The sequence below is a fragment of the Ruditapes philippinarum genome, unplaced genomic scaffold, assembly GCF_026571515.1.
Source record: "Ruditapes philippinarum isolate M1 unplaced genomic scaffold, ASM2657151v2 ctg1882_1_1_1_1, whole genome shotgun sequence".
Taxonomy (NCBI): domain Eukaryota; kingdom Metazoa; phylum Mollusca; class Bivalvia; order Venerida; family Veneridae; genus Ruditapes; species Ruditapes philippinarum.
The window spans coordinates 297,867-325,823 of record NW_026865725.1 but is presented as its reverse complement, the minus strand read 5'-3'; the positions used below and the strand labels follow the sequence as shown (position 1 = coordinate 325,823).

The following is a 27,957-nucleotide window of genomic DNA, read 5'->3' as shown; positions in this document are numbered from 1 at the left end:
AATGTGCGTAAATATGACACAAATGTACCAGGAAGAGAAAATAGTCTCGTCGCGTTTAAAACTCCCACTATTAAATTGTATAGCTGTTTTAAAAGATAAATAATATTTAGCTTTACACTTATGTATTGCGTGCTTACTTAACCAGAGTAATCGATTTCTTTTTCGACTGCGTTCACTTTGATGATATATTTATTTTTATAACAAAAAGTAACTTTAATTTAAACATAAATGTGGTGATACTGATAAAGGAATTAAAGGATATGCGAAGAGTGATATCAGATTTCGAGTCGGGTAAAGTTTGCCTGAGTTTAACTTGACCAATTTATTTGTGCGGCTAATTGTCTCGGACCTTACTGAAGATTCGGAATACTGTGGATTTTAAGGTGTTTTTTAAGGGCAGTAACAGTGTCAACCGGATATTAAAAGATTCCATTTTCTTACAAATTGGAAGATTTTTTTCTCTCTAACTAAAATGAGTCAAATCAAGGAGTATGAGAAAAGTTTGAAAGATTCGCTTGCGGATCTAGAAAGGAAAAGCGGAACAATTCAGTCAAGATTAAGAGAAATGAAAGATACAAAAGACTCGGAGGAAATAACGCATCATTTAGCGGAGTTAAAACAGGTAATTTGGTATAGAATTGAACGTTTTTCTCTATATTCTCTTCTCTTTCCGTCTCCTTAAATGAGATGAAAAAGAAATGTTTAAAATAGAAAGAAAGTAAATTATTTTTCATGAGTTATGATGGTTACTTACTTACGTACTTTAGCCCTTCGCTCCTGTTGGTGCATAGGCCATCGACGATAGTTCTCCAGCGCTGCCTGTTCGTTGTTATTAGTTCAAGTTGTCCCCATGTCTGTCCTGTCAGCTTGACATCTGATTCCAGGTCCCTTCTCCAGGTGTTTCTTGGTTGTCCTCGTTTTCTCTTTCCTTGGGGGTCCATATAAGTGCCTGTCTTGTGATGTTACTTCTTGGCTGCAATAGGGTATGTCCTAGCCAACCCCACCTTCTTATCCGAATCTCTTCTTCAACTGGACACTGGTTGGTCCTTCTCCATAACTCCTTGTTACTGATGGTTCCAGCGGATGGAAAGGATTCGATGAAGACAATGGTTGACAAATGTCTGGATAAATGATGCTGTCAGATGGCTAGGTCATTTTGGTTTCCGGCCTATCAGTGCTTTCTGTGCTTCTTTTCCTAGCATGAGCGCCACCCCTTGAGTGTGTGGTGTACCATCTTCCTCATGTCCTGAATAAAGGATAGTTTCACCTGTCACCAGTCGTTGCTGTCCAGATTGGGTCCATCTAGTCTCATAAAGTCCAAGAAGGGTAAGCTTGTAGTTACGCATCTCAGCTGCTATTTGTGCTACTTTCCCTGCCTCGTACATCGTTCTGACATTCCACAAACCAATCTGTAAAATATTCCTGGTTGATAGAAGGGAATTCGGTACATCTCTGCACGTCATGTTACTTTCTGTTGAAGTTCCTTCTTTTCCCTGGTCCTTTTGTGTCTGTTGATTTATCGTGAATATTTCTGTAGCGGTGTTGGTTTTTCCGCGATGGGGGTGCTAACACTATGCCGAACCCTCCTCCTTTTTCATCCGGGCTTGGAACAGGCCATGGCGGAGTTTATCATAATAAACAACATCATAATTATGTGGTATTATTTTGATTATGATTATTATTATTATCATGATTATTATTTATTTATTTATTTTCATTATTTATTATTATTATTATTATTATTATTATTATTATTATTATTATTATTATTATTATTATGAGTAGGAGTAGTAGTAGTGTCATTAATTTTTTTTTCCGTATCATCATCATCATCATCATCATCATGATGATTATCATCAATATCATCATTATTAGTAAAATGGAGTTATTTTAAGTGTAACCTGTGAAAAGCATCAACACATTGGATTAAAAATGTTAAATATCTATTTAGTAACGTTAATTTCAGTTTGAAAATATTTTGATAACTATCTAGAATATTCAATTATCGACTGAATAAAACACTAAATACAACATCGTGTAAAAAAACTGACGTTCCTATATGTTTTGTTTATTGCAGTTAAAATATCGAGTCGAAGAAATGATAAAGTTTCTTGAAAATTTCAAGGGGAAAATAACAGATACAGAGGTTTGCATGTACGAGAATCAAGAAGTTGAAACCCGACACAAGACTGGTCGTTCTGCGAAAGGTTTGTGTTCAAAACTACAAAGTAGTCTTATTAAGTAATATTATACATATTCAGCTATATGTTACACCTCAATTTCGGCCAGTTTTTTTATCTTTGCACATCTAATGTTTAACACATAAAACGTTTAGTTGCAATGATTTGTGTTCTGTTCCTGGTCTTTTAAGTTACGAAATATTCCGAATTTTCACGAACTAACACGGGCTATCTCGTATGACGCATTAGACCGTGAGAATTTCCACGAGACTAGCTATTTTTACATACAATGTACTAGACCATGTTGTTTTACTTAAGTTTGATTTACAAGTCGACCAATCAAAACATATAGATTTTAGTAGCAATGACATGGCTTTCCTTTATAATTAGACTGGCAATTGAAATGAAAACAAGTAGCCGATGTGGGAAAATATATAATTATGTGTGTAGGTCAATTTAATATGGACATGACAGGTATTCAGTCGATTATTAAATGTAATATTATAGTTCATTTCACTTATAATACCGTTTCATTTTACCGGTTCGCGCTTATTGCGTGTGTCCGAAATCGAAAGAAGCGGCCATTTTGGATTAAAACAAGTGGGTTGTTATAGAAAAGGCGGTGGTTTCGGGGCGACATCAATCGATATGAAGCAGATCAACAAATAATGGAATAAGGGAAGCCTCAAATCAGAGACTTATATTAGCCCTGAAATGAAATGATAAAAAAATTTGGCTGTTTCTAGCAATTGATTGGCCGTGCTCGAAACGGGAACTTACGATTTGTTGTATCCTTCTAGTGCAAATATATATTACTACATGTATATAAAACATAATATTTAATTGCCAATTAAGCAGACGACCAGTCAGAGTGATTATGTGGAGAATAAAATTTGGATACTACTTACATATATAGGTTTAAGTGATTTCTAGTGCAAATAGAGCAAACACAGTTGCTAGGAAGTTACTGTTGGGTTGCTATCTGGTATAACTTAAGATTATACCGAGATTTGCATTTTTGTCTTTCATATTTTGTCCTTTATATCAATTATGCGTGCACACATAAAATTGCTTAATGATACGCAATATTTAATATTAATATATCACAGGGTAAAAATAATAAATAATACAAAGAGACCTAAAGTTATTATTTTTAAATTCAAGGTTATTATGCTGTTGTTTTCACTGTCAAGTTGAGTTAAATTAGTATAATAATTATGTAATATATTTTTAAAGTTCGACTTTTATAATGGTGTTTGATTTATGATACAATATAAAAAAACGACATAAATCATAAAAGTACTGCCCCACTTTTTTAAGTATTGAACGTTCAGTTTGTTACGAGGATTATTGATTCTTGGCAAAATTTCAAGTTATTTTGATTTTATCTGTAAAGTGGCCATTTACACTTAAATGGACTGAATGTCACTTCAAACTAATATTTTATTTCTTGAGTTATGCTCCATGCAATGTCATCCACCCAGTTTGATGGAATAGAATAAAATAGAATAGAATGGAATAGAATGGAATGGAATGGAATGGAATAGAATGGAATAGAATAGAATAGAACATGAAATAGAATAAATAAAAACTAAACTCAAATAGGTCAAACACTATATCATAATTTAAATCGCGGTAAATGGTGTAACACTCAAGTTATTGTAAGTTTCACTTAAAATTGCGAAATGTAACATTGCTCAGTTTTAAATATAAAAACTATCTTTACTTTGTAACTCAAAGTGATTTTTTTTCAACAAACAGAAAATGGTGATTGTTTCAGACGTGTGCATACATTTTAAAGGGCTAGTGTGACTTTTTGCAGAAATTAGTAAAATGTTATTCTGTTTGATGGAAAAAAGATCTACAGATTTGAAATATTTTGCACAAAAACTTTGTTGCATTTTGACCAATGTTAACACTGCTCGAATGAATATATATGCCGTTCCCGTGATGACGCGAAACTTGTGATGTTGAGTACATATAAAGAAAATAAAGAATTGAAAGAATTGGGGGAATAATATAAATGTATGTAAATGATTGTTAGCGGCGTATGTTTTATGTGTATGTGTATACATACATACATGTATTTAAATGTCAAGGTTTGCACTTGCCCAAGTATATCATCACACAGATAAAAAAAATAATGTTGATTTACTTTTTCAATAATTTTGATAACGATTTTTAAATCTTTTTTTTTTTGGGGGGGGGGGGGGGGGGGGGGGTTGCTTTGTTTGTTCTTTTTGTTTCATTCTTACTTATATTGAAATTAAATTTATAGTTATTTCAAAAGTTATCTATTAAGTAAATCAGGGCGTATTTTTTAACAATATAGAGCAGATTGTCTGATCGTGTTTGATTGTAACTGGTTGTCATGCATGACATCTTAACGAACAAAATTAGAACGGTTTAACAAAATTACATACATGTACACATGTATTTGTATAAAGAATAACAAAAATTTTATTACTGCCGACATTGGAAACCCATACATGATTGGAATTTTTGTTGTATTTGTTGGTGTATACATGTATATACGTGTATATAAATGTCTGGCTCATATCATTTGTGATTTACTTTTTACTCAATTCTTTTATTTCACCACGTTGATAACGTTCGTTTTGTTGTTCTTGTTATTGTTTGTGTGTGTGTGTTTTTTTTTTTTTTTTTTTTTTTTGTTTTTTTTTTTTTGTGTGTGTTGTTTTTCTTTGTTTGATTCTTTCTTGAAAATTATAGATACTAGTATGTTATATGTTATCTGTTAAGTAAATCAGGGCATATTTCTAAACAATATAGAGCGTCTGATCTTGTTTTTGTCATGAATGACATCCAACCGTACAAATAAGAACGGTTTAACAAAAATACAAATGTATGTAAAGAATTGTAATAAAAACTTAATTGCTGCCGTCATTGGAAACCCATATATGTTCCCATTCCGGATGAATATCAGTTTAATTTTGTTAACTCACCTGTCATGCGGTGACAAGGTGTGATTTTGATATCGTTTGCTGCCCCCTAATTGCCGTCCACAATTCATTTAAGTGGCATCGCTTCTGAAACCGCAAGGGCAAAGATTTAAAAGCTTTTTTTTTTCTTGTTTAGATATTTGGTGTGTAAAATCTGACCAGTCCCTATAGCAAATTAGGAAACGCCTTAAAAATCTTATTCTTCTTAATAACTGCAAGGTCTTGTTTGATGGACCGCTATCAAACGTCTAGTTGACCTTAACCAAGTTTGCTCAAATTATTAGACTGGAATCAAAAATTAACCTTCTCCCAGAGGTCACTTCGAATTACACAAATTAGAGGGAAAACCATTAACCAGAAATTGTTTTTTTTTTTGTAAACGCAATGCTCCGAGCTTAGATACTTTGTATTTTGTGGGTAGCATTGTATTGTAGATCACTACCAAGTTTTTTTTTTTTTTTTTTTAATTATGTCTGTAGTTAAATTTGGCCCCGCGTTAGTGTCTAATTTAAACTGTCTTCATATTTTAAACCATGATGCCTGGATCATAGATAATTGATTTGTATTTTCATAGTGACAATCATGCTATCTATCATGCATATGGAGCTTATCAGTTAACCTTGTCTTTTGACCTACTGACCCACTTTCTTGTTTTTGAAGCAGAAGCTTTAAAATTTGGACTATATACACAATATAGCATGTCGTTTTATTTGGATTTCAACGTTGTCCCAAACCTACTTTTCTGTATAAATAGCCTTTTGTATTATTACAGAAGCAGAATGAAACTGTGATATTAGCTGACATAGATTTTGAGCTAATGACCTACTTTTTGTGATAGGAGACACAGTACATTTCTATTTACAGTCAGACTGAGACCATATACTGAATCTGATATGCCATTGAAGTTAAATACTAGCTGACCTACATTTTGACACTGTGTCCCATCTTTTGTAATCCAAGACATAGAGCTATGAAATCTTGATCATCCTAGACCGTCCGGTTAGCTCATTGGTAGAGCGTTGAACTGGGAATAGGTGACCCAGGTTCGATTGCCGGACTGTCGTTGTGATTGATAAAATGAAATATTTTCTACGGTCATTCGCACTGTACCTATGCTTTGGTATGTACAGAAGTTTCATTTCCTTTCGAAAGTGAAGGCAACTAGTACTGGTTAACTCTGCTTGACGGCCTGCCATAGGAACAATGCGGTGGCTGAAATGTGCTCTGGTAAATTCATTGTGGCTTACTGCCGTAATCCGGAGTGAAAACTACCAACACCACCACAATTTTGACCATATGCGCTGATCCAAAGGCATTATTATGGTATACAAAACTACTTGGTCTTCATTTTGACCTTGTGTCCTTCCTTTTGTAATTCAAGACACAGAGCTATGACATCTTGACGTTATGCATTGTTCCATAGGCATGATTTAACTTTGATATATTTTGACCTATAGATTCTAACATTGTGTCTGCTTTTTTTATTCATATTGATCATTAAAATGAGCCGCGTCACGACAAAACCAACATAGTGGGTTTGCGACCAGCATGGATCCAGACCAGCCTGCGCATCCGTGCAGTCTGATCAGGATCCATGCTGTTCGCTTACCAACTCTATTACAAGTAGAGAAACTGATGGCGAACAGCATGGATCCTGACCAGACTGCGCGGATGCGCAGGCTGGTCTGGATCCATGCTGGTCGCAAACGCTCTATGTTGGTTTTGTCGTGACGCGGCTCAAAACACCTGTTACCGATGCTTCATCATATTTTATAATTATGCACGTTTTGTAACGTCGCTTTTCATTGGACAATCGTGCCGTTTACACGACTGCTGTCAATTTATGAAGAAATCTATTTCTTTTTTCTTAAAAAAGGAAAATTGCTGCATTATAAATTTGCTATAAAGATTCCTGGCAGGTTATATGTTCGTATATAAACGGTTGTGTGCAATATAACCACCTGCCGGTTCGGGTTATATATATATATGCAAACTACCGTTTATATAGGGTCATATGACCGTCAAAATCTTGATAACTAATAGAATGCACGGGAGTAACGGTATGGATTAAAGATTAAAAAAATTACAAAGGAAAAGGAAGTTTAAGTCGATAAAATTTAATACGGCTATATTGATAGGTTTAATGCTTCAACGTCCGGGTAATCTGGTCGGGCATATCTTGACCTGTCTACAGTTTGATCTAATTCCATATATGGTTATCTCCCAAATATGACAAAATAAAAAAAACTGAAGGAGAAGACATCAGGGTAGATTAGCGAAAAAGGTGACGATTAGCGAAAAGGTGACTAAGTTACTCATTAAATAGTACTTGTAAATGTAGTTGGTTTTTCCATTTCGATTTAACACTTCCTCAAATGATGTACGTATGCCGTATAAGTATTTATATTTTCATTTGAACAACTAGAATGCGGTCGTAAATTGATACGGTTTCTAAAAACACCTTGTCATCTATTTATTACGATACATCCTTGTTAGATTAGGGGGAAAACTGAAATGAAGAGTACATGTTGTAGAACTAGCTGAACCTCGAGAAAATTCGATTCTTCTTTTTTTTCTCCCCATTTTTTTCTTATTCTAATAACCTGTGTTTAAATGCTTCTTTCTTTCTTTCTTTCTTTTTCTCTTTTTCTTTCTTTCTTTCTTTCTTTCTTTCTTTCTTTCTTTCTTTCTTTCTTTCTTTTTCTTTCTTTCTTTCTTTCTTTCTTTCTTCTATATTTTCGTTATCTTTATTTTGGTTTGGGTTTGACGTCGCACCAACACAGTAGAGGTCATATGGCGACTGTGGAGAAAGAAAAGATTAAACCATCGACGTTCTATTTTCGTTAATACTAACAACTTGTTTTGTTATACATCTGTCCTCTTTCTTTCTTTCTTCATTTCTTTCTTTCTTTCTTATCGTTAATTTTAACTACCTTTGTAGTAACCTTTAAATCCTTCGGATTGGAATTTCCAAATGATTTAAAAATACAAAAAGGTGAAATATTTATCTTGCAAAACAAAATAAATCTTGTCATGTATTTTGAAAAACAGATCCGGGGATTTCCCTTCTTTTCAGATTACAATCAAATCGTGACATGATTTAAATACAATTTAAAATCGATATATCTTTTATATATACATTGTAGCTGACTGAATATTCAAAACATTTGGTATGAAAACGCTACAGTAACAATATGATAAAACCAACATAATAGGTTTGCGACCAGCATGGATCCAGACCAGCCTGCGCATCCGCGCAGTCTGATAAGGATCCATGATGTTCTCTACTTGTAATAGGGTTTGTAAGCGAACAACATGGATCGCGATCAGACTGCGCGAATGCGCAGGCTGGTCTGGATCCATGCTGGTCGCAAATGCACTATGTTGGTTTTGTGGTGACGCGGCTCATATTATTTAATGAAATTTAAATGCTAACATTTTCTTAGAGCTATGATGTTTAAAAAACACCCACTCAAACTTGTGAAATTTATTAAACGTAGCATAGCTTAGCATACACAATAAGTACATTTTAAATCATTCTGGTACTTTTCCGCAGTTCTAAACTTTGTTTGTTTGTTTGCCTGTTTGTATGTTTCTTTGTTCAAAGTTTCAATTTCAATTTTATTTACAATAACACTCAGTTTGTATAATGTGTATGATGATGGTTTTTATATGTGTATGATAATGGGTTATTCATGTATATAATAATGGGTTATATATGTACATGATAATGGGTTATACATGTGTATGATAATGGGTTATATATGTATATGATAATGGGTTATACATGTATATGATGATGGTGATGCAATTGGCAAAAGGAAGTAGGTGTTTACCGCTTAACGTTATTATGAACATGCTTTTTTAAAAAACCGATATGTATATATTTTTTTTTTTAAATTTGATAAACATTCAAACAACCTGTCACTAGGAAGTGAAAATGTTTTCTTAACCAATGTGTTATAAATAGATGTTTTACCTCACAAATTTACGAAGCTTGAATCAAATTTACCGGTCTCGGATATGTAATTCATTTTCTAACCGTATATGGCTGAGTACAGCAGTTACTGTAACAGTTGATATTTTATCTTTACTCATCGTATGAAAGAACATAAAAGTAATAAACAAAATGAAATATTGCATTTATCAAACGCGACATAAAAATGAAAACGGGCGGGTATATTAAAGATAAACAAAGGCTGAAAGGAAATTTAAAGCATAAAAAGTGGAATCTGTAGTGCTGGATTGTTTTGTCTGCATGAAAAACAAACATTATTTATTTTCCGTGTTATAAAAATGATTCATTAAGAAACGAAAACGTAAATAAAAAACGAAAAAGACATTGTATGAATTTATTAATATAATACAGTTTAAGATAACAGGTTAACCAACGAAGTATTTTCCAAAAAGAATATGGCTGAAAAGTACACTGACGCAGAAACGATTCTTAAATTTGCACGTTATTTACGTGACATTAAATGTGATATTGATAAAGAGTATACCGTTGAAGTAAGTTCGCTTTTATCTGAAATGCGGTATAAACAGCAAAGTACACAGGAGATTGACGAGTGTATTGAAGCTATCGAAGATGTCATTAAAGGCTTGAAAGAAATGTCAGATACTGTTGGCACAATTAAAGAAAAATTTACAGATGCTAAAATCAAAGGACTTCAGAAACAGCTAAGAAAATCTCAGGTACGGGAGACGTCCGGACGTACATTGGGTAAGATATACGTTACAGTTAAATATCGTAAAACTTCGGTAAATTTCGCCTTTTTTCCATGCCTTATAAAAATTGAATGATCTTCGCGATGGAATTCAAGCCGTCCTGTTAGCTGTTGGACTGTGAATCAGGCGACCTTGGTTCCGTTTTCGGACGGTGCATGTCACTTTCGTTTTGATTTATCATGAAATCCTTTCTACGGTCATTCTCACTGTACCTCTGCTCTGGCATGTACAGAAGTTACAATCCCCTGAGAAAGTAAAGGCAACTAGTATGGTAAATTACATGCCAGTCTGCCCAGGAAAGATGCGGTTGCTGAACTGTGTGCTCTACTGTGGTGATCCGGGGTGAAAACTACCAACACCACCACCCCGCGAAAGAATTCATATTACGAGCTGCAACGATATCAAGAAGGACTGCGACAGTTCATATTTATCATATTTATCAAAATATTTATATATTCTTCATAATAAATGCTAAATATATTTCGTTCTTTATGGCATATTCCGTGAACTTTCTTCATGCAACGTCATTTTTCGTTATTTAGAATAATCTAGAAAGCGTTGATATGATCCTGAAGAAGATATCCTGGATATGACGAAAAGAAGATAATAAACAGTTCTTTCAGCGCTTTATTGACATGAATAATACAGGGTTTAAAAGTAAGATAGAGAACAAAAACTTGCTAAATACACTTTAATTAAGTACTGAAAAAATATTCGAATTAAAGTCGAATTAAAGAAACCTTTCGGAAAACGTGAACTCATGAATCCATTTTGGAAAAAGATCGATGTCCTCTCGTGAAATATGTCCCTAACAGAAGTAATAGAAATTCATGCATGTTTCTTTCAATTTTATCTCTCTTTTTATTTTAAGAAAGGTAATTATAAATCAAACAATTTTGTTGATCATATTCAATTTACATTGTACATGTAGTAGCATGCGAGTTTTCTTTTCGAGCTCAATTTTTCAAACAGTCCTTCCTTAAATTATCATATTTTCGTCAATTTCAAGCTCGCTTTTCGAGAAGCAGGTTCTATCTCCCAGTACCGAGCTCGTAGATAAACGAGCAATTGACAGCAATCGGAACGTCCTCGGCTATTATTCATAATCACTTCGGAGTTAATACGGATTGAAAGTAGTTCTAGTTTCAGATTTAAACAGAAACGTGAGTGAAATCTTTGATAATGAAAATTGAATGTACATATTTGACATTCAAAGGAAAATATAGTCTGTTTCGGTACAATTATGCTTGAAAATATGTCTGACAACCATTTTAAATTTAAATATGCCCACTGATGTTCAATTATAAACAAATCCGATTTAAAGTCAACAGGTTGGCATGTTGTACTTGGGTTTCTACAACCATTAATATAAAGGTATAAATAATGTACTATTTACATTTATATCTCTAAATTAACTTATTTTAGAAGGACTTTTACTCGAAACATGTCCATTACTCCTAGCATTAAATCACTCTTTGTTTACATAATTAGTTTCTTGGCGTAGGTTAGACCGAAATATCGTATCCGTTCTATGTATTCTTGCTATTGTGTTCGAGGTCCTCATCCGAAGACCGACGGAAAGGGCCGAAAAGTTGTGATTGAATTGACTTTTGAAAAAGCGTGACTAAGACAGGTTGGTTTTCAGGAACCTTGTTCAATGAGTACACGGATTCATATTTATAAGTTATATACTGTATGTATACCTATAAGTCTTACTGACTTTTTAGATATACAAATAGGAAAACAGTTATTGTATAACTGAATATTTAACTAATTCTTATACAAATCTTGTTTTTTGAGAACATGAATTCATATTTATAAATACTATAATTTACGTAGAACAAAGTCTTACCTGGGACAATATTTTGGGTCCAGGTCTTCCTAATTGTTATATATACATGTCAAAAAAGTATCAAATCACCGATCGCAACTTTTCGGCCCTTTCCGTCAGTCTTCGGATAAGGACATTATAGACATATAGCCGAGGACGTTCCGATTGTCGAAACACCAGATATTTCTATAATGGTAATGTTACCGATGGCAGCCTGATGAGAATATCATGTGCTTTACCATTAATTTGATGCACTAAAGGTCAACGGTACATGTATATATGATTAATACGAACTCATAAAACCAGACATTTTATAAGTCATGGTTTTCTTTTAAAGTCTAAATATATAACTGAAGAAATAAATAAGAAATAGATAAAAGGAATTTTAAACACGATTTTAAGTAAGTGACTGTCATCACAAAACAAAAGTCATCAGTAAAAAAAGCATAATACACTTATAAGTCTCTGTTTCTGCAGTTTAGTTTTTGCCGACCAGGAAATAAACAACACTCCATTTTTCAGTAAATGTTAAACCTAAATTTTGTAGTTGTTAGAAATCTTTAACAGGCCCATGGGACGTGTTTTGATATAATATTGGCCGCCGGACTCGGGAACCGGGCCGAGATTGCGGCGCATATTTTCGATCTTGTAACGGTTCTTAAAAATGTTTCTCCTACATCTAAATATCTTCTAGTATTATTCGAGTGTATGGCCCCTAAGAATATATTGTCCATTGTACACAATCTGTTACTCTTAAAATTGGACAAATTTTATACCGTAAATTTGACTGAATTTTAATCGAGCAGTTTATATTAAATTCAGGATATGTTATTAAAGACCTTTCACTCGGATAATATTAAAAATATTAAAATTAAAACATCGGCTCTTCCCGTATAGACCTTTTTACGACGCGGTCAATCCACCGGAAGTAGTATTTCTTCGTGCATGCGCGATCTGCGTAGGGCAAAATGAGCATCGCCCTACATAGAAATGTAGTAGGTCATAGACAATTCTGAGTTAGGTTAAGGTAAAAATTTGAAAATTATATAAAATAGCTTTTAATAAAAACACAAAAAAATGTCTTTGGATAATGTCTTTTTACGACGCGGTCAATCCACCGGAAGTAGTATTTCTTCGTGCATGCGCGATCTGCGTAGGGCAAAATGAGCATCGCCCTACATAGAAATGTAGTAGGTCATAGACAATTCTGTAGTAGGTCATAGACAACAATATGTTACCATATTATGTCACAGGTCAATTGCGAAGCATAATAGCCGAGGAGATCACATTGTTGTCAAAATGGCAACAAATCCAGACATTGCGAGTTCGATTCCCATGCTTTCGCCTCTTGTGATTGTGCTTTAAACGTTGAAGAACAGCGGTCACACAAATTGTGAAGTCATTCCTTCGTGCTTAAGTAGAATTGGAATAGAATTTATCATTCCTAGACACTATTAGAAAAATACAATGTATATGGACGTGTGAGCCTAAAACGCTTTATATCAGATTGACAATTTGACTAATATAATGTTCATCGACCAGTAATTGATAATGACAACGTTTAAGAAAAATAAATAAAACTACCTTTAATATTAAAAGACTGCAAACTCTTTTTTATAATATTTTGACGTAACCGATAAATTTCGAAGGCTATACATAAAAGCGGTCGCAGTGGTTGTAACCTGAAATTTCCGTGGGTTAAAATTATACATAATTTTTGCGTAGTATGATATAAGAATAAAAAGAACTATGGCATTTTTCTTTTACCTTTACACTCGCAATTTTAAATTGGATGGGCATGTCAAAAAGGCGGTAGTTAATCGCCTGTTTTTTTTTTTTTTTTTTTTTTTTTTTTTTTTTTTTAATTTCTTTATTTTCTAAAGCCAATCTTTAAAGAAGAATCTTTAAAGAAAAGGACGGCAAATAAAAAGTCAAAGGTCTTTCACGAAAAAAGAGAAAACCAAAAATGGAATTAATGTTTGTAGGCATGTACATGTACAATGTGTATGTAGAATACTTCCTGGTTGAACCACGTGGTTATTCGCCCCATTGATATACATTAAACTATCAGTGATTAATTCAAAGTTTGGATATTTGTTTATATAATCATACATGTTTTTACGATTTTTACGATGAACTTTTTTCACAAGCGTCCTTTCGGCTATTGTTATGCATTTTATTATCAATCTTTGAGTTGATTTTTAAATCTGTTGGTTTATAGTTATAATTATATATCTAATTGTGGCCAGTCACCAACGCAGTATCTCTCGGCATTAGAAGTCGGGATATTGGCTTAAATAGTTATTTTTAATATCTGTCCACATGATAACAAAAATGCTGTCTACCCACAAATATTTCAAAAACAAAAATCCGGTTTACACATAAACGCCATAGTTATTTATGTTTCGCACGGGTACTCTCTGGTATGGAAGCTTGAAAAGGCTTCCATAGTATATATATAACATACGGTGGCATAGAGGTGACATTTGCAGTATTATGTGAGTGTTACATGCGTACTTTGTTTCGCAACATGTCCAGTATTTTCATCATGTTATTAGAAAACATTCTTAAAATAGACGAAAAATTCCCCTTATCTATCTCATTTTTATTAAAGATTATTTGTCTTCCTTGTAGAGGACTCTATACATTTTGATAGATGTATCTGTGATTAATAACCACGAATATCATATCTTAGTTTTTTGTTTTGTTTTGTGTGAGGGGTATTTTTTTTTCATTTTACTGTCAAAAGATAAATTTGCATTGTCTTCATTGTCTCATCAATGTACATACATGTACCGTGTACAATTATTAAGATACCCGAATTGTTGGAGGCGGTTTAAAAAACAAAACAAGTGACTTCGTTTTATGTAAAGATAATAATGATAATAGTAAATAGATAATAATAATAATAATAATAATAATAATAATAAAAAATATATAAAAATAATCATGAAATACATCATCATCATCATCATTATCATCATCATCAACAACAACAATATCATGATAGTATTTATAAAACAACAATATTATTTTGTCATGCTTGGATGGACTTTCAGGATGTCGTAAAGCAATGTAACTGTCAGTCTGTCTGCACTCGCTGATGACATCATAATAGCTATTGCATCTGACGTATTTACACATAATTATTATACCCGTCTCAAAATATGTGTATTAGTGTGAAATTGGCCAATTGGGGATGTGGTACATAGAAATTGCTGCTTTTCTCCGAAATGTTGCTGTTCATGCATGGGAAAGACCCATTTTGGTAGAGTGAACCAGGGCTCTTAAGATATGTACGAGTAAAAGTGTGATTATGTGCAGGTGGGCTAGCGGATTAGTATACCAGTTAAACGTACATAGAGTTGGCAATAATTCATAGAAGTATAATGTCTTATATCTACAAATGCATCTTTATGAAAACTCTACCTCTCCTTTCAAACGCACACTTTAAAGAATTAGAAGTATTTTGCGATGATCTGTCATTAAGTCCAGATGAGGATTTTGAAACATTCGACTCGGGAAGTAAAAATCGACTTAGTGTGTCAGTGAATACGGAAGGGTCTTGTTAAAAAGTTATGTAAATTAAGTAGATGGCATTTTATAGTCAATTCCTTTTAAATTCAATGAATATCTTAATAAACCACAAATATTTTATTGCATTAAAACAGCATGTTCCATAGCAATGAATACAATTTTCAATACAAAGACATGTGGTTTACAGAAGAGCACAAAGTATATAATATATGTATCTATATTTATAGCATTACAGTAAACGTGACTAGTTATTTCGCAAGAGTCTATATATTTCACTGTATTATATAAATTATCGATTTTGATCTTGTACATACATGTGTGAGGTTAACAAATTTAGTTGGCCACGTATAAAAATATCTCTTTATATATTTTGATCTCAAGTCCTGAAATTTAAGACATATTAAAGGTCAAGGCAACATCAAAGTCTTGAACTTAGTTTCAGTCTTTAAGTTTAATTGTCTGACCTATAATTTCTGTATGTATTCAATGATTTCATCATTAATTGATACACGTGGTCATCATTATTAAACGACAAGTCTGGCGCAAGAGCAATGTGCCTAGGTCAAAAGTCAAAGTCACTGCAATACTAAACTCAGTACACCGGCATTTCTCATATTTTATTAAATTCAGTTTGTGGCTCCTTTATATACGGTTCATGCAAGTCACAGCATGATTTTGTTCTTGTTGATACTTTGTCCAAATTTTAAAGGTTTTAAAAAAGCAGTTCATTCATCAATGACCCAAAGGTGCCTGAAACAAACTTTTTTATGTTTTATATGGGTTATATACTATATTAAAATATCTTATCATAGTATTTAGCCCTTATAGAACAAAAAAGTTTGTGTCAAGCACATGTGCACTGACCTAATGGAACTAAAAGTGAATGGCCTTTGTCCACCAGCATAGAGTCAGGTCATCCTGCACTGTGGCTGCACATATGTGCAGTTTGACCAGGTTTTATATTGTTGGCTGTTAAACTGTTCAATTTTTATCTTGATATTCACAAAATCGAAATTAGAAAGTGAAAAAAAATGGAAAAAGGAAGTTGTTCAAGTTCATCTATAAAGTTCAACACGTACAAACAAATTTACAATACAGTCAAATATGTGTTTAAGACCACCCTCAATAAAGAATACCCTGCAAACAACGGTCACTATTTGATGACCGTTCATTGATAAAATGGAATAGAATAACCTCCTTATTAAGACCACTTGTATATGAAGACCACTATTTGTCCCTCTCACGGGAGTCATTTGTTCACAGGGTTAACTGTATAAAAAAGAAAACGCCTTTATTTGCCAACTTAAAGCTAATGTTTCCTGGGGAGAGGGTGTTGGGGCGGGGCGGGTTTTTTGTGTTGTATGAACACATGTCTAGTTTTTAGATATAAAACACATGCGATATAGAGATTTAAGTTTATATTTGTAGTATTACTTTGATTTCAGGTGTTTATAAGAAGGACATTGACATGGTAGTTTTAAGTTGAACAAGGAAGCGTGTTACATGCACATATTAAAATAATTATCAATCATCGCATACTGATACGTCACTTACATGTAAATGCATATGGTAAAAACTTTGCCACGAACAACATTATTCATTAAGTAGAATCACTTACGGAACATACTGAGTTTTTTTTTATCAGTTCCCTTTCTGCATTGAAGTACATTTTTTATTATCATATGGTCTGATAAATGGTATTTACTTTGATATTGAGAAATTTAAGACGTTTTCAATACAATAATTCAGGAAGTACGAAATCAGCGGTTAAAAAATATACCTACGTGCGAAAACTAAACAGGAAGATTTTACATATTGCAAAATATAAATAATTTTCTTCTCGTGACTAGATTTTGGGAAACCAAATATTTATATAACTGCAAATATAGGAATGATATCAGAGTGTCCTGGTTTACTTCACATGTATATACATTGTACTTTAACAAGAGCATGTACGACTTATATACGTGGTACGTGTACATATACGTTTTATTTATTTCAATACGGGCGACCTATTCTTGAATACCACTTGTATTTATATTTGAGCCGCGTCATGACAAAACCAACATAATGGGTTTGCGACCAGCATGAATCCAGACCAGCCTGCGCATTCGCGCAGTCTGATCAGGATCCATGCTTCTCTACTTTTTGCGAACAGCATGGATCCTGATCAGACTGCGCGGATTTTGTCATGGCTCGGCTCATTTAGTGTATAAAACAAAATGAAAATTAAACAATTATAAAAAAGTATTAAAAGAAACAATCTATTAAAACATATATTACAAATCATCCTTTTTTGTTGGAGTAACGGGGAATTTAACTCTCGCGATCTCTTGGTATTTTAGTCAGATCTCTTGGATTTAAGTCTGGTCTCTCAGTTGTTATTCAGAACCCTTGGATTTTTAGTCAAATCTCTTGGATTTTAGTCTGGTCTCTTTGTTCTTATTCAGAAACCGATATTTTTAGTCAGATCTCTCTGGTTTTTAGTCAAATCTCTTGTTGTTTCTAAGTTAAATATCTTGTTGCTTTAATCAGATTCTTTGGCTTTAGTTAGATCGTCAGATCCTTTGGCTTTAGTTAGATCGTCATATCTATACCTATTGGCCTCATGTCTACAATTCAACTTCTTTCATGCTTTTTATTTCCGTCGTCTATTTTTTTTTATTGTTCATTTTTTTTTTCACGGTCTCGTTTTCAATGTCTAATTATCAACCTCTTTGCATGATTAATTTTCACTCTTACTTTATAACAACAAAATTTAATATTCTATACTTGTAGTATCGATAAAAATGTTTTGCCTTTTTCTTTTTAAAATTAAATCGCATTAGGGGAAATAGAGTACAATGAACCTGCATGATACATATGTGTCACAGAAAAGTTATTTAGATAAAGATATGCGTTCGCGAAAAAAATATTTCATAACATCATTTCATACCGGAAGCACCCTTTTGTAAGACAATTTCTCTGGTTATAAATAAGAGGTGATGCTCTACAGAGGTGAAATAATTATAGCAAAAAATCTTTAATTTGGGAAGAAATAATCTTGTTATTGTAAAGACGTACTCTGCAGAGAGTCGCTTAACAGAGGTTATACAGTATGTTTAGGGCAATCCGAATCTAAATCATTTAATTTCTCTTTTATTGATCAATAAAAACAAAATGATACGTTCTTAATGTTTCCATTTATATAAACAAAAGAAACAGTTGATATAAGTTTTAAAAAATCAGCACTTGTGTGTAAGGAAATATGTTATGAGTGATCCAGAACTACTTGAATGACAAGTTGTTTATTTTAAATGAAGGTTTTAATATTTTCAAATGAGCTTTTCTGTAGTTACTCTTTAATGTTTGTCTAATGCTTTGAAATAATCAACTTAATTTTTCATGTTGATTTTCTATTTTTTCTTCATCAGTATTTAATGTCAAGAATTCAAGAAAATTTTGGTAAGCAGTTTGACAATTCTGCGATGTTTAGAAAAGAAATGACACCTGTTTCTATTAGATTATGTCATATGAATGTTACAACCTAAAGCACTCCAAAACCATTGCAAAAATAACGCTTTTCATAAGGTGAATCCGATTGCCTATGCTGATTGTACTTTATCTCAAAACTAGAACAATAACAGATACGAAACTAACGTAATAAGGAACATAAATATTCACATGTATATTTATTATTGTTTTGTAAACCGAAACTTTTATTTGATGAAGAAAACATAAACAATGTTCAGTCTTAGTAATCCTTTCTATGATGAGTGTAAAAGGTTTATTGTACTTCAAAACAGCTTACAACGTAAAAAATAATTATTTGATGTATAAAGAAATTATAAGCATATACTATATTTTTGTGTTTAAAAGGAAAGACGTATTTTACTATATAACTTCAAATTGTGAGGCCATATTCAATCTATGCACTTAATTATTTGTCATTAATATTTGTCATTAATTACGATATACTAGTATTAAATTATCTGTGAATTAAACGTTTGGTATTGTATAACAAAACATAATAACATTGTGAATAAATGATGGATATTGCTTTCGTTTTCTGTATATATCCATGCCATTAGTTTCTATTTAAAGATTTCAATATTTTGAGACTATTTTCAAATTAACTTTCTTTATTGTGATATGATGACATAAGCCTAAGCTGAGCTGAGCTGAGCTGAGCTGAATAGAACTGAGATGAGCTACGCTAAAATGTGGCTAAGCTAAGCTGAGCTGAGTTGATTTGAGTTGAGTTGAGTTGAGGTGAGGTGAAGTGAACTACGTTAAAATGACCTGAGCTAAACTTAGCTAAGCTATGGTAAGCTTAGCTAAGCTGAGGTGAGGTGAGGTGAGGTGAGCTACGCTAAAATGACCTGAACTAAACTTAGCTAAGCTATTGTAAGCTAAGCTGAGCTGAGCTGAGGTGAGGTGAGCTACGCTAAAATGACCTGAGCTAAACTTAGCTAAGCTATGTAAGCTAAGTTGAGCTGAGCTGAGCTGAGGTGAGTTACGCTAAAATGACCTGAGCTAAACTTAGCTAAGCTATTGTAAGCTAAGCTAAGCTGAGCTGAGCTGAGCTGAGGTGAGCTACGCTAAAATGACCTGAGCTAACCTTAGCTAAGCTAAGCTAAGCTAAGCTAAACTAAGATAAGAAAAGCTTAACTTAACCAATGACCGACCACCTATCGATTTGTTCAAAAATTACGTACGTAATTTACACCAATAGCATTATTGGCTATAATTTAAAAGATGATGTACTACTGATCAATAATTAGATACATTTCTAGGACTATATTCACAACAGATCTTAAGTTTCAATTTTTTCCCTAAATGATAAGTTTTTTTCTGATATTCTTTTTTTCCCATATATTTAAGACAAAAATCCACACCATAGTTTGCATATAAGTGATTTTACCAGCTGATTTTACTTTAAGATTTTTCTTTAAAGAAATTACTTAAGAGCGGTTGTGGAACCGTGAACGTTCTCTTCTGTTTTTTTTTCTTTCAGGAAGTCACAAGCAATGACTTTTTATATAATTTCAAATACTTTATGTATTTATTCATTTGAGTTTTTTCATTTTCTTTTTTTTTTCTTTCATTATTTTTTGGTATCATGTATCAAGAAACAGTGTGCGTAGTTGTAATTAAATATCTACACCCAAGAAGCAGTGTAGATGTGAAGATGTAATTCAATACAAAAGGTTAATCTAGTTTTAAGTGTATTCAACTTCTTATATAACAAACCATGGCAATATGAAACAAATAAAACAACATTAAGGTGTAATATTTCATAATAACACTTGTAAGATAGGTGTAATATAAGGTTATATTTCATCTTAAATATGACTTATATTTCATTGCACCTGATGATAATATGCATAAATATGTATGTTTATTACATTATGACATTATACTGCACGTTTTTTATGTCGTTTTTCATTGGATTATCATACCGTTTATATAATTTGTATATTTTTATGTTCCTGTATTTTACGTCGCGTCGCACCAACGCAGGACACTAGGTCATATGTATGGCGACTTCCAGCGTAGACATCAGGTGGTGCCCTTCCGTGCATTTCTTCACGCACGAACGGGCACCTAAGTAGAACCACCGATATTCTTTCAGATTTGAATTCCAAATACAACATAATTTATGCAAATCTTTTTCACTTTTATAGAGACAGTGTGGGAAGGGCCAACTCTCTAATGTTGTTAAAACTTGTGGTCCGGTCATTTTGCTTTTTTATTTCAGCATCCATGTAAATACATGTACTGTAAATTTATTCGATAATGTTTTGTCTGATGTATGCACGTGACATTGTATCTGTTTTTTATAGGAAGAAAAAAATGAAATAACTATTAAACTTAATTCCGTAAACTATCTAGCATGAAAGAATCCAAAGTCCTTGTTGGGATCCGAACCAACAGCTGTGAGGTGCAAGTGTTTTGAAGCCAACGACCTTAAAGATCCTGTAACACATTTTTTTTCATGGTTTTATTTCATTAATATGATGCTCAAATTAAGATTTGTCGATATTGTAAGTTAAAATAAGCATTCTTTATAAAGATATTACCCAATTTAACATTTCATGTAAATAAAGGGAGGTAATTAGAAATTTATTTTCTCTAAATTGTGAGTGAAATTTTCCAATAAGAAATAAATGCATGTAATTTATTGATTAAATATAATGTGCACAAATATTTGTAGGTAACATATATACGTTTCGTCAATAAAGATAACAAAACATTTCGAAATGTCTCATATTTCAGTAACGTTTTTTTTCTTACATATGGCTATATTATTTTCATTTTTTTTTTTCGTGATTTCATTAAATCTTAAGTTATCTCCCCTTTTTACTGAATCTTTAAAGGAACTCCGCTTAGGTCCAAAAGCCTTAAAACATAACATCATAACATAGATCAACTGGGGATGTTTGAAACATAAAGATATGGAAAAAAATATATTCTCAGAATTAAATTGGAAATCGTTTTTCCGTGCAACTGTTTGTCCCGATTTATTTCATTTTTGAGTCACTTTTCATATTAAAATTTTGTTTTTCTGCAAAAACGGACAAAACGATGACCTGAAATATTTGCACAAAAGTTATTAGTCGGAACCTACATCTAATGGTACATAAATCTTTAAAAAAAAAATTTTTTAGTCCCATCATATCAAAAAAAAAAAAACCCAAACATTATGACGCCTCCAAAAAAATAACACGTCTTTTTTATTCTATATTTTCAGATTCAAACAATGACAGCGGCTGCTTTTCAACAGGTAAGATTTTTTTGGGGGAAGTTAAATTTGAATAATATTAAAAAGATAAAATAGATATATATTTGTTTAAAGCAACGCCTCGTCATGGCGATTTTCAAGCGTCTCTAGAGGAGAGTCTACACATGCTCCTTTCATGCATTACTTCAAGGGAAAAAAGCGGGCAATGGGTTAATGGAATACCAAAATTTATCTATCACTAGGCATGAAATAAATGAAAGGCTCTTCTTTTTTTCTAAACCTTGCCTAATAGATTTCATATAGCATTCTCTAATTACGAAGTCGCAATTTTAAGCGGCACGTGATAAAAAAATACAAGAAAGAATTAAAGAATTTATTATATTAATATCAAATTTATACTTTACCAATCCGGTAGAAAAAAATGTAGTGCTTTGATAAGCTGCTTGAAATGTGTTTACAATAATTTTGGCATTTGACAACTAAACAAGAAAAATTTATACTTCGAATAAAAGAGCTGTATTAAATAATTATAACTTTTCTTTTGATTTTCAGATTCAAGAGTGCTTTCATTATCTGTAAGTTTCCTTCTGTTTCTTTTGAGAAAAATCTTAGTATATTCATTACATATATGATCAATAAACACTTAAACACAAAATGTGCAGTCACTGTTTAGCTCTGAAATTGTCTTGTTTAGATTGAAATGTATGCAGGCAATATTGAGGATGCAAATGTATGCGCGGTGGGTTCAAGGACATAATATGATATTAGCATCATTAAAGTCGCGGCAAATGAGACACTCTTGTAAGTCCGAATCGATAAGTCTTGGTCTCGTTGGACACTGTACAATCCACGTTCCCTAGAAACAGTTTAACCAATGGACTTGTCCATCTTTCAATCAGGAAAAAAACTATTCATCATTTTTAGGTTTTATTTTACGGTTCCATGCCTTACCATGAAAAACGGCATGTAAACCCCAATTTAACAGGTTACGGTTTTTCACCTAAACGTTAAAAACAACTGGTGAGCCTTATTAAAATATATAAGGAGAACAGAAAATAAGTTTATTTTAGAATTTATATTGACATTTTGCTAAATAGCACTTTTTGCTTCAGAAATAAGTGAATTTACTTTGTATAAAGATCAAAAATGGATGTTATAATCTTTATCATAATGGTTTTGGAGCATGTCAGAAGAATATATGAGCCGCGTCACGACAAAACCAACATAGTTCGTTTGCGACCAGCATGGATCCAGACCAGCCTGCGCATCCGCGCAGTCTGATCAGGATCCATGCTGTTCGATGTCAGTTTCTCCACTTGTAATAGAGTTGGTAAGCGAACAGCATGAATCCTGATCAGACTGTGCGGATGCGCAGGCTGGTCTGGATCCATGCTGGTCGCAAACCCACTATATTGGTTTTGCCGTGACGCGGCTCAATTATCTCTAAAAGTGAAATTATTTGTCACAAAGATAGCATAATGTAAACAAAGTAGTATTAGTATTTTGACTTCCATATAAAATACTTATTCACTATAGCAAAGAAGTTCATTTGAATGGAAAATGTGTATTGTTTGGAAAATAAAACGTTTTTGGGAAATAAAATTGAAAGCATTTCTAAGACATAATGGGTTTTTAAAGTAAGTCAGTCAGCATATTCGATCTGTTTGATCATGCTCTACAGTGTTGAATAGCCAACTTTATATTTTCGTCCTGATTTCCCTAAAATCGATAATGGACAGTCCTCAAACTGTAAGCTCGGTAATTCTATTCAAAATATTCGGCAAGTTAAGGATATTTTTATTTATTAACAGGAATCAACACCCATTGTTCAGGCCAGTGACGATTACCCATCTACAAGCGAGAATGACGTCACATCAACTCGAACAGTGACCTCTTTACACACGGTATTTACTTTTGTTATTTAAAGCGGCCTTCAGCTATTAATTTCTGTTGGAGCTATTTATAGCGCGCCAGTGCCGTTTGTTTCTAAAAATAGAAGATCGGGAAACGAATCTTTACTAATTTCCATATAGAGAGTCGACCAAAAAGATAAGAGGTACCGAGGGGTTTCCTTTTTGTTTATTTATTTTTAAGGCGGCAATTTTCATGTTCCATCTTCATTCTTTTGATTTGACAATAATATGAAACGATTTATCTAAAAATAGCATTGTTTAATCTTTAGAAAAGCTGAAGGTCGCTTTAACCCGTATCCTGCTTTAAACCAAAACCGACTTGCATTTGCCACCAGTATAGAGCCAATTCAGCCTGCACATTCGATCGGCTCTATACTGTTGGTAACTCATTGTATTTTTGTATTTAAATCTCTTAAAATTTGAGTCGATTGTTCCAAATTCAAAGAATAGCAAATTTTAAGAAAAGCAAACTGGACAAAAATTGAACTTCGATTTTAAGAAAAGATTCAAGATTCAAGTAATGATTTACATGCTATTAATGACTGCTTTTGTGTTGTTTGTCACCAAATTCCTAATGCGTGACTAACGCAGTAGGGGCTATTTTTGCTTATTTTGACCTCTTTCCGGTAATTTACGTTGGTTGTACGTGCCGTTTGCTATGTGTAGATTTCTTTCTTTGTTAACCCAACAGCATTTGTACTTTGAAATACATTTTTAGTTTTTTTATTGAAAGTAAGCATGACTCTGAAGGCATGCTGTTTTGACGGGGGGAAAAGCAACAAGAAAGGAAGTAGTCCATTAGTCTGTCAAATATCGAACTTTTAATGCTATTTTTTTCTTATTTTTAGGAGCCGACCCAGCATGAAGACACCAGTGACCCGGATAAGATAGGAGTCGATAGTGCCTGTTAAAATATCCCATCTACGCCAAGTAAAATGTGCAATATACATCTTGAAGTTTATTCTAGTGTAGTTAAATTTAATAACCTGATATTCTATTCAGGTCATGAGAAAAAAATCCTGTTTTTTATCATGTATTATTTGTAAATATTAGTAAAGTATACATTGGTAAAATGGCAAAAATAATAAAAAAAATGTGTGTATATAGATTGCTATTGACCTATTAAAAAGGAGAGAAGCTGTTTGTAGGACAACGGAAACATTGAGCGATTGCAAAAGAAATATACTTAAACCGTTTTCAACGAAATAAATTGTATGTAGGCCAGTGAAAACTTTTAAGCAATTGCAAAAGGAAATACTTGTCTGTAGGGCAATTGAAACTTTGAGCGATTGCCAAAGGAAGTACATTGTATGTAGGGCAATGAAAACTTTGAGCAATTGCAGAAGGAAATACATTGTTGTACATTGTCTGTAGGAGAATGGAAACTTTGAGCGATTGCAAAAGTTTAATAGTTACCATAGGGCAATGAAAACGTTGAGCGATTACAAAGGAAATTCATTGTTTGTAGGACGATGTCAACAAAGGAAAGGAATTGTTTAAAACGGCAATGACAGCGACTGAAAAGGATAGGAGATGAAAATTTTAAGCGGTTGCATAAAAAAAATTGCATTGATTTTGAATATTTTTTTTTATCAAATATGAAGATAACATTGTAATTATATAAAGTAAATGTTCAACCTGATTTGAAATAGCTGCTATGCAGCTAAATATCTAGTACTTGGTGCTAGAAATAAATAAATTTTGATAGATAGATCATGTACAGATGTTGTATTTACAGTCTGGTGCACTTTATTGTGTTCGTTTCCTGCTCAGTACGTGTTGATGTGTTCTCTACCGTTAAGTTCGTATAACTGAGTTCTCGTTCCAATCAATACGTGTAAATGAGTTCTCGTTCCATTGTTCCAATTAGTACGAGTAAATGAGTTCTCGTTTCAATCAATACGTGTAAATGAGTTCTCGTTCCATTGTTCCAAATAGTACGAGTAAATGAGTTCTCTTTCCAATCAATACGTGTCAATGAGTTCTCGTTCCATTGTTCAAATTAATACGAGTAAATGAGTTCTCGTTCCAATCAAAACGTGTAAATGAGTTCTCGTTCCATTGTTCTAATTAGTACGAGTAAATGAGTTCTTGTTCCAATCAATACGTGTAAATGAGTTCTCGTTCCATTGTTCCAATTAGTACGAGTAAATGAGTTCTCTTTCCAATCAATACGTGTCAATGAGCTATCGTTCCATTGTTCCAATTAATACGAGTAAATGAGTTCTCGTTCCAATCAATACGTGTAAATGAGTTCTCGTTCCATTGTTCCAATAAATACGAGTAAATGAGTTCTCGTTCCAATCAATACGTGTAAATGAGTTCTCGATCCATTGTTCCAATTAGTACGAGTAAATGAGTTCTCGTTCCAATCAATACGTGTAAATGAGTTCTCGTTCCATTGTTCCAATAAGTACGAGTAAATGAGTTCTCTTTCCAATCAATACGTGTAAATGAGTTCTCGTTCAATTGTTCCAATTAGTACGAGTAAATGAGTCCGTTCCAATTAGTATGTGTAAAAGTGTTCTCGTTCCAATCAATACGTGTCAATGAGTTCTCGTTCCATTGTTCAAATTAATACGAGTAAATGAGTTCTCGTTCCAATCAAAACGTGTAAATGAGTTCTCGTTCCATTGTTCTAATTAGTACGAGTAAATGAGTTCTCTTTCCAATCAATACGTGTCAATGAGTTATCGTTCCATTGTTCCAATTAATACGAGTAAATGAGTTCTTGTTCCAATCAATACTTGTAAATGAGTTCTCGTTCCATTGTTCCAATAAATACGAGTAAATGAGTTCTCGTTCCAATCAATACGTGTAAATGAGTTCTCGTTCCATTGTTCCAATTAGTACGAGTAAATGAGTTCTCGTTCCAATCAATACGTGTAAATGAGTTCTCGTTCCATTGTTCCAATTAGTACGAGTAAATGAGTTCTCTTTCCAATCAATACGTGTAAATGAGTTCTCGTTCAATTGTTCCAATTAGTACGAGTAAATGAGTTCTCGTTCCAATCAGTATGTGTAAAAGTGTTCTCGTTACAATCAATACGTGTAAAAGTGTTTTCGTTCCAATTAGTACGTGTAAATAGGTTCTCTTTTCGTTTAGTTCGTGTATAGATTATTGCGTCCTTATTTCGTTTAACTCACATTATTTCGGGTATACATTAAGGTTCTATTTAACAGAATAAATGAAACTGAACACGAATTATGAGATACATTGGCTGGACTTTAACAATTTAGTTTTCATGCTTAAAATACCATTTTTGCATTGAACGCATTAACTATGGTGTTTCTTAATTTTGTCATTTCTTTGCAAATATCGTATAACATGTAGATGTTATCATGTATAGAGAATATTCAAGTTTTTTTTTCTATAAATACAGGATTTATTTGCATCGAGTGGTGTGAAAATTAGTTTAAATTATTTCCTGAGTGGCAGTAGTATTTATGGAAAAAAACTTGAATTTTCTGTCTATTGTATACATTTATTTTTTGTTATTCCGACTAGCCAAAGTAACCATCCAACAGTGTAACAATGTACATACATACGAATACAGAGTTCATACATGTACATACCAACGAGAACAATTCAGAATTAAATAGAAATATATAAAAAAATGCATTTAGTGCATTTCATCATTTCATTTATAATTGTCAAGGTGATTGAAATTAAAGGGACGATAATGTTTTTGCTTTTGAAAACAATTGTTACTTACTTCTTTATCATATCATTTTGAATTAAAAAATCCATTGTATATATAATTGTGAGTTTTATTTATTTATATAATAAATATATATAATTATTTGTTCAGTCAACAGTTTACGGAGTCATGAAACTAAAAATATGGTAACGATAGTAGGCGGAGCTTAAATAGCCCTAAGTAAAAATTACTTAAAGCTGCATGCCTCCTAATGAGCCAAAATAGTTATTAAAAATAGATAAACTTGACAAAAATGTAATATATATATATGACGAGACTTGATTTTTTATAAGATTCAAATATAGTTTGATGAAAGTTTGGACCAAAAGTTTGTGTGCAAATTTCAGATCATTCCGTCATCCCCTTTCTCCAAAAAAACT

At 32.7% G+C, this 27,957-nt stretch overlaps 1 protein-coding gene across 2 annotated transcripts; it reads left to right on the top strand.

Moving 5' to 3' along the window:
- The first annotated feature begins 106 nt into the window (after positions 1-106).
- On the top strand, positions 107-27,312 carry LOC132730104 (uncharacterized). 2 transcript variants are annotated; one of them, XM_060715958.1, is made up of 6 exons: positions 107-622; positions 2,078-2,207; positions 21,973-22,005; positions 22,516-22,538; positions 23,775-23,867; positions 24,725-27,312. In XM_060715958.1, exons 1-6 carry the CDS (start codon positions 473-475, stop codon positions 24,785-24,787), a joined length of 492 nt encoding a protein of 163 aa, XP_060571941.1. In that variant the 5' UTR covers positions 107-472; the 3' UTR covers positions 24,788-27,312. The 2 variants fall into 2 exon arrangements, with proteins under 2 accessions (XP_060571941.1, XP_060571940.1); XM_060715957.1 differs by lacking the exons at positions 107-622; positions 2,078-2,207 and adding an exon at positions 9,107-9,866.
- The last annotated feature ends 645 nt before the right edge of the window (positions 27,313-27,957 follow it).

Excerpts from the sequence above, each read along its gene's own strand:
- LOC132730104 (XM_060715957.1), top strand. The coding sequence starts at position 9,557 with ATGGCTGAAAAGTACACTGACGCAGAAACGATTCTTAAATTTGCACGT. Across the intron at positions 9,867-21,972 it reads GACGTCCGGACGTACATTGG|ATTCAAACAATGACAGCGGC; the intron begins GTAAGATATACG and ends CTATATTTTCAG. Across the intron at positions 22,006-22,515 it reads CAGCGGCTGCTTTTCAACAG|ATTCAAGAGTGCTTTCATTA; the intron begins GTAAGATTTTTT and ends TTTGATTTTCAG.